Source organism: Miniopterus schreibersii, assembly GCF_964146895.1.
Source record: "Miniopterus schreibersii genome assembly, chromosome: 7".
NCBI lineage: Eukaryota > Metazoa > Chordata > Mammalia > Chiroptera > Miniopteridae > Miniopterus > Miniopterus schreibersii.
In genome coordinates this window covers 16,631,710-16,644,462 of record NC_138108.1, presented here as the reverse complement: position 1 = coordinate 16,644,462, position 12,753 = coordinate 16,631,710, and the positions used below count along the sequence as shown (strand labels likewise).

The window sequence follows — 12,753 nt, the reverse complement described above, 5'->3', positions numbered from 1 at the left end:
CTTGTTTTCTCTTTACAAGTTCAGAACACAAGGAAATGAATACGAATGTATAGAATACCTTAGGCCTCTGTCTTTTTGGTAGTGTCTCCCTTTAACACCTAAACTGATCTCAGTCAACTATCCTGATGCGTGTATGAGATGAGCGTTTGAGAGAAGATTTAACATGACATTTTTTTGTGCTATGAATTGCCTTACAGATTGGTCTCATTTTCGTTTGATCTTGTAACAATGGTGCTCAAGAGCGAGATGAACAACTAGCCACACCATGTGAAAATGAAGTTTCGACATGCAGCAATGCAAGTCCCTGGTGCTCACATGAGATGTAGAACACACCAGCCAGTGAGGAGTGCATTCAAAGTTAGCTGCCCTTGCACAGCTGCTCAGTTTAGTAATCGACCCATTTAACAGCAGTACCAATTTATGCTACATATTTCAAAGTACCTTACTTTAAAAGAACAGCGCACATATCTACATTTAGAAAATAACTTTCGTAGTTGATTACTGTAGTAATCCCAAAAGGGTTCTTGGAGTGCTATGGTGTAGTCCCTTCACTCCCCCCTCCCAGCCCCTGAGAGATCCAGAAATATACAGGAAAATGACTTTCACATTAGGGATAAAGTACAACCCTTCGTTAACTGAAAAATCTGGAAATGAGATTCAAAAACCACGTTATGTCAATATATAGGAGGTATGATTTGCTTTCCTTCAAAAGGCTACAGGCTGGGCAAACATTTACAAATCAGGGATAAAAACTGCAGTAAAGGCAAAGTGGTTTGGACAAATTAGACTATTGCCTACAGGTATGAAATTTTGTTTTCTTATATTTGTAAATTTGTACAAATATAACCATGTCTCATGATATGAGTAAAACTCATTAGAGTCTTGAAAGAAAAATGTCCTTAAAGAGCGAAAGTAAAGAAAGAATGGCAACCTAGTAGACAACATGAATTTCCATTACAGTGAAACTGCACTCATTAGATATTTCTTAGATGGATGAATGAACCAACAAAGGGTTTCACGTGGTTCTCGAAGCTGAATAGCCTTTACCGTTATCATAATAAGACTTTTCATTTGTGAAAAAATACAGCAGCTATAAAATATTTGAGATCAGGAATAAAATAAGATAAATAAAGTAAATAAGTTAATGTGCTGGCAAAACTAACTTCTCAGTGATATGTAAGGTTTCCATGAAAAGATTAAATCTAAGACCTACCAAGGGCATGTGCCCATAGGGGTTTCAGGATTCATCACAGGGCTGACTCACCTCAAATTCCTACAGAGAAGGGCATAGTAAAAAAATTGATCTTCATGGAAAAACATGAAGGAAACATTTTGATATCATAAAGTATACTCTGTGCAGTAATTTACTTGACAAATAATTCAAATAATGTCCAAATTGCTAGGATCTTCTATGGAAAAGTCAGGCATTTGAGAGCAGAGGCTAAGTCATTATCTCACAAAGCAGGGTGTGGGACCTCAGAGATCCACTATGGCTTAAGAGAGGTACAGCATCAGGACCACTCCAAACTGGAGCGGTGGAGTGGAGACAATGCAGGTGGTTGTGCCAACAGGAAAAGAAATAAGGGTATTTTCCTCTAAGGTCCAGAGAGAAATTAAATTTTCTGTGATTCATAACAAGATAATCATTTGTAAAACTGTCAAAGAGTATTTTCCAGGGAAAGCATGTGAATACCCCCACGAAATTGGGGCTTAGGGTCTTTTCAGCTCATGACCAGAGAAGCGTTTTCTTCTGCCCAAATGATCACCTGGCCAGGAAGGCGTGAGGCAGGGGTCTGCAAAAATGACATATCCTACATTTCTGCAACCCCACAAAATCAGGGGGACTTAAACGGTGTCTAAAATTTCTGTTATTTTATGGGGACTTCTCTGTTAATGAACAGAAAAAAAGCAGCCCATGGTGCTAAAAGCCATTTGTCCACAGAGACACAAGGTTTCCCTGACCCAACACAGTGCACACAACAGCTTCGGGTTTATAACTGTAGATAACTATGCTCTCAAAGGCATCTCTGGGATTAGAAAATTATATTAATTCTGCCCAGAAATATAAAAGCTGGCCCCACTGTAACATCAAGGTCTCCACTGATCCTAGTATTTTAAAATCATACCTGGTCTATCTCTATAATGTTATTCTTTCTTAAGCAAATGGCAATTAGAAGAGGTGAGTCTGCCTTTATGTGTCTACATGGGTACAAGGCTGTCCTTCAAAAACCATATATACAAAGAGAGGCACAGCAGGATTCTCTGTCCACAGCATATACAGGAGTGAATTTGTATGTTTTTTTGTTTTGTTTTGTTTTTTAACAACTAGCAGCTTATATACCTAGATTTCTTATCTGCCATAGTACAAATCATCAGTCTATTAACTAGAGTCCAAAATAATGGACATACAGCAGTTTGAAATGTTTGTTTTAGCATTTATTTATCAGACTATTCTTAACTAATTCCTTGGTCTGTTTTTGGAAACAGGAGGTGTCATGGAAAAAGAAAGGACACATCACAAATTAAATGTCTTGTTTGTTTACTAAATGGCACCACTCATTCTTTGTCTCTGCATAAGGTAATAGAACATTTACATTTTCCTGACTTCATTTTGGAGACCTCTCACTTAAAGTCATAAGCAACATATTTGCCTGTTCAACTCTTCAAGGTGGTGTTTGCAAAACAAATTTTAAAAATTTCTCTTCACACTTAATACATTTTTTCAAAGGTAAAGGAATAAGAGTATGAGAAAAAAATTAATTTTAGAATTAATTGTAGTGCTTTAAAGCAAGTTTTCACAAGTGGAACCAGCTCTTTACATGCTTACTTTCAGCTAAACCTAACAAATAACAATTTTAAATGGTAAACTTATTTTTTACTATGCAAAACCCATCCTACACTTTCATATCCTGCATCTTATTTTGTTACATTTTTATTTTGTGGTTAATTTTCTAGTTTAATTTATTTAATAATATTAAAATCATTTAACTTCTGATAACCTAACTAAATCTACATCTTACAGCATTACCACGGTCTGCCCAGTTATATACATGCTTTCGTGATCACCTTCTCTATTACCTTATGAACTACATACACTAGTTAAATAATCAACATTTATAGATGGATGAATAATTCGAGTTTTGAAATAAAGATTAGATAGCTAGAAAAACTCGTATTTACATCCTTCCCTGTCGGGCTTAAACAACTGAACTTTGATTTTCACTTTCGAAACTTCAAGAAGCACGTTGACAGCCCCTCTGACTTCATCTAGCAGCATAACCTCACAGCCCTTTTAAAGGTCTGTCCTCGGCCTTGGGAGTATTCATGACCTTCATGCCATGTCCCGCCTTTATAAGCTATTAACACACATTATACCACTTAGAAGAATACTCTTTCTTCCCTCAAGCTACAGATAATCAGTCATTCTTAGTGATATACTAAGAAAGAACCCCATATTTTTACTTTGTACCTTTTAATATAATTTGAGTATTGCATTTTTTAATGCTATTTCAGGATTATTACTTGAGAAAGAACTCTCATCCTAACCTGTGCTACTAATAGTTGGAAAACCAATTGCTGCTCAGCACTCCAAGCATCTCTGCGTGGAACAGGATGCTTTGTGGTTCTGGGTCTACCCTGGTTTAGAGAACATCTTTGCTCACCTGTCTAAGAACTACTTCTTCAAACAAACTTATAATTATACAGTTTTTTCATGCTTGAAAATAGGATCCCCCAAGATAGGTATAGACTACAAAATTGGGTGATTTAAAAAATATAGTTTGTGCAATTTTAATATTAATTTTCCTCAAATTTACTTAATTGATTCTGCTCATTTGCACTGATACATTTAGCCTCTGGAACATGATATTCCAATGCCCTTGTCAGGCTTTAACTGGCATTTTAAAATTTCACTCCACTGGGTTGAACAGGTTATGCTTTGGAACAAATGGGATTTTTTTTTCTCTTTCTCATTCACTCTGAAATATGTTTTTGGGGGGACAAAAATAAAACAAAAGAGAAACCCTAAAACAACTGAAATCAACTATATACTACAGAAGTCATTTAGAAGGAACAATAAAGTGGAGCTCTTGTGAAACATTTTGGGTCATTTTGGATTATACTCGCACCTACCTCGTTATTAGTGGAAGATTACCTGTGTCCAAGGGTCTTGTGTTCTTAGGATGAAGGAGATTATATTCACTGAATACGTTTCTATTACCTAAACAGTAAAAAAGTTATTTTTTATTCCTTCTTCAAAATAAATTATTGTGCTTTTCATATCCCAGTAAAAACATATGAATGTTGTAAATGAGAAGAAAAAAATCAATAAAGTTCTAGTATCTAACAAGGGTGCTGTCAGTGCTGAGTTGGTATAGAATTATCAAGAAGGAGAGGGTTATATGTGAATTTTCTTAAGTACTGGTGCGAGGTCCCCTTTTCCTAGAGACTCCACTGAACAGGTAAGAAGGCTCGGAGCTGTTGGGCTGCGGCCTCTGAATTATTCTTGGGAAATTTATGGTTGAATTTTACTAGAAAGGATCTTCTTTGGTTTTCCTCACTCTTTTACCTTATCTCACTTCTCATAACTTAGGATGAAGCCAACCCCAATGCCTCCCAGGCTCTTGGCCAAAGACCAACATCAACTGCTGATTTAACAGTCAAGTTAGAATCCAGATCAGGCCAACAAGCCAGTGATGCAATATCCTTCTATAGACCGGTTTGTGCTTAGATGATAGCATTGAAACTAACCTATCTGTCAACCTCAGTAACTTGTAGGATCTTTCATTCATGTCCCAAATGAGTTCACTGGAGATCCTTTAACTAACAAGTGATTTTATGATGACTACTTACAAAAAGTTCATGTAATCTTCTTCTTCAAACACACAAAGAAATTCAAGCGTCATCCCAAATCCATCTAGACTACAATTTTAAGTTAGGAATAATATTACATTTATCTCGGTATTCTCCACATAACACAGTGCTTTTAGGAAACTCTAAATAAAAATCAGTTGAAAAAAATAAGTGGAAGGTATTAATGGATTTACATTTGCAAAATAAGCAGAAACACACTTTGTTTTTTTGTGTTTTTTTTGTTTTGTTTTTTTTTGCGTTTGTTCCCCTCTAAACTCTAGTTCACCATTGGAGATTTTTAGTCTAATTGCTTTATTTTAGGTGATAGACTCAAATTTTGATCCTAATATGTTAACATTAGAAAAAAAATATTTTTAAGTCCAAATGACTTTGGGAAGATTTTCCTAGAAAAGAGAGACATATCCAATTTTCCTAATTACTGACCTGAGGTTCCCTTTTCCTGGAGACTCATTCCTACCATTTGTTCCCATTGCTCATCTTAACTCAGCAGGTATTCTTTTAAAAACAATACATAAAGATGGTTCTAGAACTAGGATGCTGTGTTTGAGAAAAAGTTATTATAGAAAGTATCAAAAGACTAGTATGTTGGATATTAAAATAATTACATGAGAATATTTTTTAAGTTTATTTACAATTTTTGACCCAAGGACCTACCTATAAGCTTTGAATGTTTGTGTTTCTTTTTATGATACCAATTTATGTGCAAAGAGTTACCTTCCACTTAATATAAATAAAGTCTCATATTAGAAATTCCATGGAATTCAAGCCAATCCTTACTTGCATTCCTTAATATGCAGTATACGAACTGGACAACTTCCCCTGCGTAGCAAATGTGATATCACATGTAGATAACATGCTGGCCCTGTCACCATAATCCCTGGGTTCCAAAGTCCTAATATGCTTGGTTTGGTATTTCCACAGGCTTTCTTTCTCTTAGCACTTTTTAAAAAATGTACTTTAGTTGTTTTGCTGGTTGCTTCCATATTGCTTCATTCAAAATCCAAAATGGAGTTCAGAAAGAACAAATAAAATTACAGTCTAAGTGCAAACTACATTTCTGAGTATCTGCCAGGTAGACATACCCAATCCAGTGTGTTTCTTCCAGTTCAATGGATTCCACATTGGATTACCCCTGAAAATGTCAGTAGTTTTCATGAGCCACACAGAACTGTCTCTTTGTTTCCCTTCTTTTTTAACATCACCAACTGCCTCTCAAGTACTGTCATTTATGGAGGAAAAAACACTGAGGGGTGTAAAGGAATGCGGGGCTACAGAGTCAACGGTGTAAGACACAAAAGTTGGATCTGATGCTACATTTGACTAATATCTTGGCCTCCCTTTCTAATTTTAAAGACTGTGTATTTAAAATAGTGGCCATTTCACTATATTAAAATCTTCTTTTAAATTTCTGTCCATTTATAGCGACACAGAAGAAGTTCTGATGTAAAAAATCTTTGCAATTAGAAATTAAAGCCAAAAGTCGGGAAGAAAGTAACATAAAGGGAGGGTAAGAACAGAGCACAACGAAACAAAACCAGAACAGAAAAAAAACAAACAGAAAGGAGAAAGCCCTCCAAAGATAATTACTAGTTATAATTTTGATGTCGTTTCAAAAATTCTGAAAGCTGCGTTAGTCATCCTGGCTTGTCAGGATAGAAACAGCTGGAGAAAGAAGCAGGATTCTCCATCTGTGACTATCACACGTTCGAGAAAAGATGCCCCTTTTATCTGTTCCAGTGGAAAGCTCATGAGGGCTTCCAGGGGCGCTGAAACCGTCCACATCGGCTCCTGCACACAGGGACAGACGGCATGGGTCTTTCAAGACTCTGCATTTGAAAGAAACAGAAAGAAATTTAAGAGAAGGAAAAGAATTTGAAAACGAGTTTGACAGCAGGCAGCACTGCCCCGTATGGGCCGGTTCCCTGGCTGCTCCTGCCTCCTGCCGGCCCACGCAGGGCCATGAAGACACAGGGTGGCCCTTCCCGTCCTCCGCCTTCAGTCCTTCCTTCTGGGGTTCAAGTCAGGCAAGCACAGGACTCTCCTCGCCTCTCCGGGCCTTCCCCTGGGGGGTTTCCAAGCTCCTGGCCTCGGGAGTAGGAGGAGGGCCTTCAGGGAAAGGAAGGTGGCGGGGAAGCCGAGAGGGCGTCTGTCCCCTTTGGAGCCACCGCCGGGCTCAGACCACAGTGTTTCGGTGCCTGTAGGGTGGAGGGGGCAATACAGGGCCTGGCTTCAGCGAGAACTCGGAGAGGTACTCGGGGTTCTCTGCCACGAGGGGCCGGATCCGTCCGTTCTGTTTGTAAAAGTACTTTGTGCTGCACTCCTGCAGGCAGTCCGGGTGCTGCAGGCTGCTCCGGGCCGGCAGGCTGTGGTTCCAGTAGTCGGGGTTGTCGAAGGCCCTCCTGGCCCGGCCGCCCGCGGGCAGGGCGCTGCCCCTCAGGAGCCCGGCGCTGCCCGCCGCCTGGGCGAAGGCGTTGAGGTACAGGGGCTCCTTCCCGTGCTCCTCCTCCGCCTTGGGGGCACCGGGGGCGGCACTGTGGTACTCGGGGTTATCCAGAGCTTGAAGGTCCCCGTTTTTCCTCCGGGAAACGAAAGGGTTCTCCTCCACAGGGTTCAGGTATTCTGAGGGGACACGAGAACATCAGTTAGCATCGGCGGCCTGGAAAACGGTCAGCGGGCAAGGTCGTGCAGAACGCTCAGCTCCTTTGTTCAGAACAATCAAGCCACGGATTCTCACCAAACGCTTTTGTTGACTGCGACCGGCACACAAAAAGAGTAAATGGGTCAAAAGTGGTTAGGACAGAGCGAGGCGCCTACACTGTCCTGTCGCTTAGGTGGTTGTTTTTCCTTCTGCTCGCATCTGCCTCTCCTACACATGGGGCCAGTTATTTAAGTGCTTCTGTTTCCTAACAGTCAGTAACTTATGTTGGAAGATAAGACAACCTATCGGAGTTAAATAGCCTTTAAATGTGGAGAAATCAGAGTTTTTTAAAGGATGCTGGAAAAATCAAAATGTCTATAGCTGAATTCCACTCCCAGATCAGTAGATGAAGTGAAAGGCTAGCACTGGTTTACTGAGGTGTCTGTCTAGATAACAAGGATTTGATTAGAGACGTTCTCCAGGGAGCTGTACACATAGGAAAGGAAACATCTAGGAAGAAAAAAACCCTCAACTCATAAAACAGATCTGGCAGACATCTCACATGCTTCTAAAAGGACTTGCTTGACAATACATATGCTTAACAATAAAGTATAACAATTTCCAATGGTTGACAAAAATCACAAAATAGCAAGCCATTAGCTTGAATCATATGAAATGTCACTTTTTTGTAGGTTGAAAATGGTCAATTAGTGTCTATTTTGTATGATTCAATCTAATCAATTGATTTAAAATAGGTACTGGCCCCGCATTTTTTTAAATGCTGCTAATTAATGTTTTCCTCAAGTTTAATCCCACCCCTCTATAAGATGACTCTATATAGACACGTATCCAAATACATAGTAGACCATATTTATGTCCTGTCTTTTAGTACAAAAATGACACTTCAGCCATTCCTATTTTGTTTGTTGAGACGTCACCATTCTGAAGCAAACTTTCTATCTTCCATGCTTAGCCTGACATACTGAGAGAAAAATCTCATCAATTCAGGGTTATTTCCCCCTGGATATAGGCCTACTGCATATAGTTAAGTATTTAGCATCGCATGCAAGTGAACAGAGTAATGAACATCTCATCATCATATACGTGAATTACGGTTCACAGTCTGCAAGGCACTCCCGTTTCATCCTTGCATCAACCCTGTGAAAGAGCAAGTGCAAGCTGTATCTTTCCAGCTTCATAGACAGAAGACTAGGATTCAATAATGTACCAAGGGTACGATTAGCAATTGCAGAACTGCTAGAATTCAGATCTTCTAACTCCTACTGAGTAATTCGCTTGTTCTACTGCACTGTTTTCGTTATTGCCCCTACAGGAGTAGGGTGAACTTCACCTTTGATAAAATGTTTTAATTTGAAAGGGGCTCAAAGCTACTGTCATTTTAAGAAAAATATGTAAGTAAATTTATAAGGAAACCAGAAATTGTTTCTTCTTACCACATTCCTGAACTTCTTAATTGAGAGTATAGGAATGTCTATACTAAAATGCTCTACTGTCTGAGAACTAAGCTCGAGTAGAACATCCTTCTAGAGAAATTTGGTCTCTTAGTGTCCAGAGGCAAAATCTGGGGATGCTCTACAGTAAGTCCATATGGCTGATTTGCCTTTCCCTTTGAAGATTTATGTTACCTTTTCTTAATTCAATCTACCTATGATCCTAATGCAAACCTGTGTAGCAGTTATACATAGAGGGGTAACTCTGTGGCTGAGCTGAGAATCTTCCCAGAGAATAGTCTACTTTCAGGGGGATCTGCCAAATCCTCTGAAAGCCTGTATTTGTGTCACTACTGGGTTACCATAAACATCATATATTATAACATAAACATATAAAAGGAATACTTCTCTATGTCTAGATGTATATATTTTAACAGGCTATTTACGATATGTACTTAAGGGTCCCTAAATTGCATTTTATAAAAGTGAATATAGCCATATGTTACAGGACATAATGGGCGCTCATACAGCGTCTTAAAATAGAGTTTACTGTTGACACTGAGGATGCTGAGACAGGATCATCAGTTTTTAACAGCAATCATCAATCTTCTCTTTTTTGTGATGCTGTTGACGTAGAAGGAAAGAGGCTTTTTCCAAATGGAACTGTTACTTGATTTGGGTGTTTAATATTTCTACCACTAACCTTGTATAATAGTCCCCCCTATTCCATGGGGGTACGTTCCAAGACCCCCAGTGGATGCCTGAAAGTGTGACCAGTACAGAGTCCTATATATACACTGTTTTTTCCTATATAAACATAACTTTTCACTTAAAGAAGGCATTTATGGCTTTTCTTTGGCATCCAAACTACCGGCATTACTACTCTTGCACTTTGCAGAAATTATTACATAAAATAAGGATTACTTGAGCACAAGCACTGTGATACAGAGACAGTTGACCTGATAACCTACAGGTACTAAGTGACGAATGAGTGGATAGTGTACACAGCAGGGATCCTCATCCTGGGTGGGACAGAGCAGAGTGGCATGAGAGTTCCTCACACTACTCAGAACGGCACATGCTTTAAAACTTACAAATTGTTTACCTCTGAAATTTTCCATTTAATATTTTCAGACTGTGGTTCCCCATGGGTAACTAAAACTATGGAAAGCAAAACTGTGGATAAGAAGGAACTATTGTAATGTTATTGCTGTGCTTTGTAAAACCACACCCTGTGAATATTTTCAAGATGTGATAGTATACATATAAGTATATGCAGGATTAGAACTTTAATTTTTGAAATGTGTCATAGAAGAAATCATAATCTCCTGTAATAACAAACTAGGTCATTTTAATGACACCATTTTAATGAATCAACCAAACTTTTTATTGGTGTCATTAAAAGCTTTGGACACTTTGGCCAACAATACCAGCCTTTACGATCTGCACAAGAAGTGCAATAAAACAATAGTTCTGAAAGCTTATGATACACTATCTCTTTCAAATATTCCAACAAAGGTACGTTTAGGTTAGTGCTTCTCAGACTTGATCGTGTTAAAAAATACCTGGGGATCTTGTTAAAATTCAGGCTCCTCTCCAGTGGGGCCCGAGATTCTGATTTGTAAAAAGCCCATAACTGCTGTGGATGCTGCTGGTTCAGACAGTGTGACCTGAATGGCAGCAGCTGAGGTCTTTTCTGGGTCACAGATGTTGCATAGTCCAGTGGTTTGGCAATATCCCCTCTATACTTTGCTTATTTTGATGGATGTGAATGTAGACTAGCAATCATTTCTGAACATCCTGTTTGTACCTTGTTTGGGTTTGTCTCGCATAGGGGTCATGTAACCTTCTTCATCCAGCTCTCCTCTTGGGCTCCTTTCTGGGGCAAACACTGTGGGGTCGGCGCTGTACCTCTGGGTGCTGCTGTCCTCTTGGACGTGGGGTGCCACTGGCTTGCGGAGGGTGCCGTTGCAGCAGGAGTCATCAAAAATCTCAGCTGTGGCCCCCTGAGCAACTGGAGCTTCTGGGATGGTGCTGGTCGTAGCTCTGTAGGGCACAGGCACGCCCTGTTCTGCTGCAAAGCCCCCATCTCGGTACACGAACTGGTTCTGTCAACAGCAGAGACACGTGTGGACAACAGGTATTGTTAGGAACAGTTGTAAAAAAATGAATGTTAAAAACCAAAGGATATGGAAGCTTGTCTTTCAGAGAAATGTCAGTTTTCTTTTTTAGTTGACCTTATTTTCACTAATGGCTAATGGGTTTGATTTATAGACTAAAAACAGCCCAAATTCCAATTTTTCTTAAAAATTAAATCATGGAAAACAATTTGAAACTATATACAGTATTTTAATTTTACTAAGCACCTACCACATGATCTAATAAAACGTATTTCACTCCCCCCCCCCCCATTGCCCATTTTTGATATAAAATTCCAAGTGAATTTTCATGACAAGTAGCAACATCACTAATTATAGATAGTTGCCATTAAGAACAGAAGCACGGTGATGCCATTTGGGTGATGACAGTTCCTTACTGCATTCTGTTCTGTAGTTACCAGGACTTTGAGTCCTCAGTACCTAACTGGACAATCACCACTGAGATTCTGACTTTATATCGCACAACCTATAACCGTAGAAGTAAAATTAGCCTTCTCACCTAGAAGCACAAATTTTGAGCCCAGGTAAAAATTAAAAGCTACTACTAATGTGTGATATCTCAATTTTGGATTATCTATGGAAACAAAATATATCTACAAAAGCAGCTAGACAGTCTACAGCAAATTCTTAACTCACTGTTGGCAAAGGGGAAATGAGGAAATTATGGGGAAACGAGAGAGGAAATATGGTAAGCAAAGACCAAAAATCCTAAAAGATGAAGGTTGATTGTGAAATACTTACTCCTGACATGGGGGTGTAGGCGGGAGGAGGGCTGTGTCCAATTTCACTCTAATAGGAAAGAAAAATGGAATGATGGATATAATAAAAGGTAATATGAATGGGGGAAAAAAAGAAAGAAAAAAGAAAAGCCACACGAGTTGTATGAACCAGAGAGGAAACCATGCACAACAGTGAAGTTTGCTAAACAGTAAAATTTTATGCACTCTGACTGCAAGTGAGTTTATGTATGTGTTTTGAAGAGATTAAATATTTTAATTCAATCCTTGAAAAAAAAATTACATTTCAAAAAGTAAAAGTTTTAAGTGGATTAAAAATTAAGTTGACAATGGATATTCCTCTGATTAACTAGGAGAAAGGGAAAAACAGTAAATGATTAACTATAATTGTAAACAAGGACCAGTTTTCTTTGTTAATGTTAAATGACGGAAGTGGCCCCATACCATAGCATCAACTTTTCTCTTAGAAGAAGACACTTATCTCGAAGGAGATAGGAGTGGATTTCAAATTGCCTGGAATAATTTTTTTCTATCAACTTACATTTATTTTGTACCATTTTGGTAAAGGGTCAATTTCTTGAGCTCTCCTTTAAAAAGGTATATGCTATTCTCTCTTCAGTCTTAAAATTTTTTTTAAGTTAAGAAACAGCAAAAAAATCCTGGAAAATCAATCTTTCCTGAAAACCTGATTTACATACATTTGTTCATTTATGTAGAATCAGTTAAAAAGATGCACCCAGAGGTCATCGGTTCGATTCCAAGTCAGGGCACATTCCTGGGTTTTGGGCTTGATCCCCATTAGGGGGTGTGTAGGAGGCAGCCAATCAGTGTTTCTCTCTCTCTCCCTCTCCCTTCCTCTCTCTCTAAAATCAATAAAAAACATATTTAAAAACCCA

General features: G+C 38.8%; 1 protein-coding gene across 4 annotated transcripts in view; it reads right to left on the bottom strand.

The window, feature by feature from the left end:
- Positions 1 to 5,107: 5,107 nt before the first annotated feature.
- Positions 5,108 to 12,753, bottom strand: part of ERBB4 (erb-b2 receptor tyrosine kinase 4) — a 797,001-nt gene continuing 789,355 nt past the window's right edge. For 2 of the 4 annotated variants that reach the window (XM_081141986.1, XM_081141985.1), the window contains exons 26-28: positions 11,862 to 11,909; positions 10,772 to 11,069; positions 5,108 to 7,491 (exon numbers count right to left, since the gene is read on the bottom strand). In XM_081141986.1, coding sequence (XP_080998112.1) covers positions 7,046 to 7,491; positions 10,772 to 11,069; positions 11,862 to 11,909 — 792 coding nt within the window. In that variant the 3' untranslated portion in view covers positions 5,108 to 7,045. The remainder of the gene's footprint in view (positions 7,492 to 10,771; positions 11,070 to 11,861; positions 11,910 to 12,753) is intronic. The other 2 variants (XM_081141988.1, XM_081141987.1) reach the window with 1 other exon arrangement.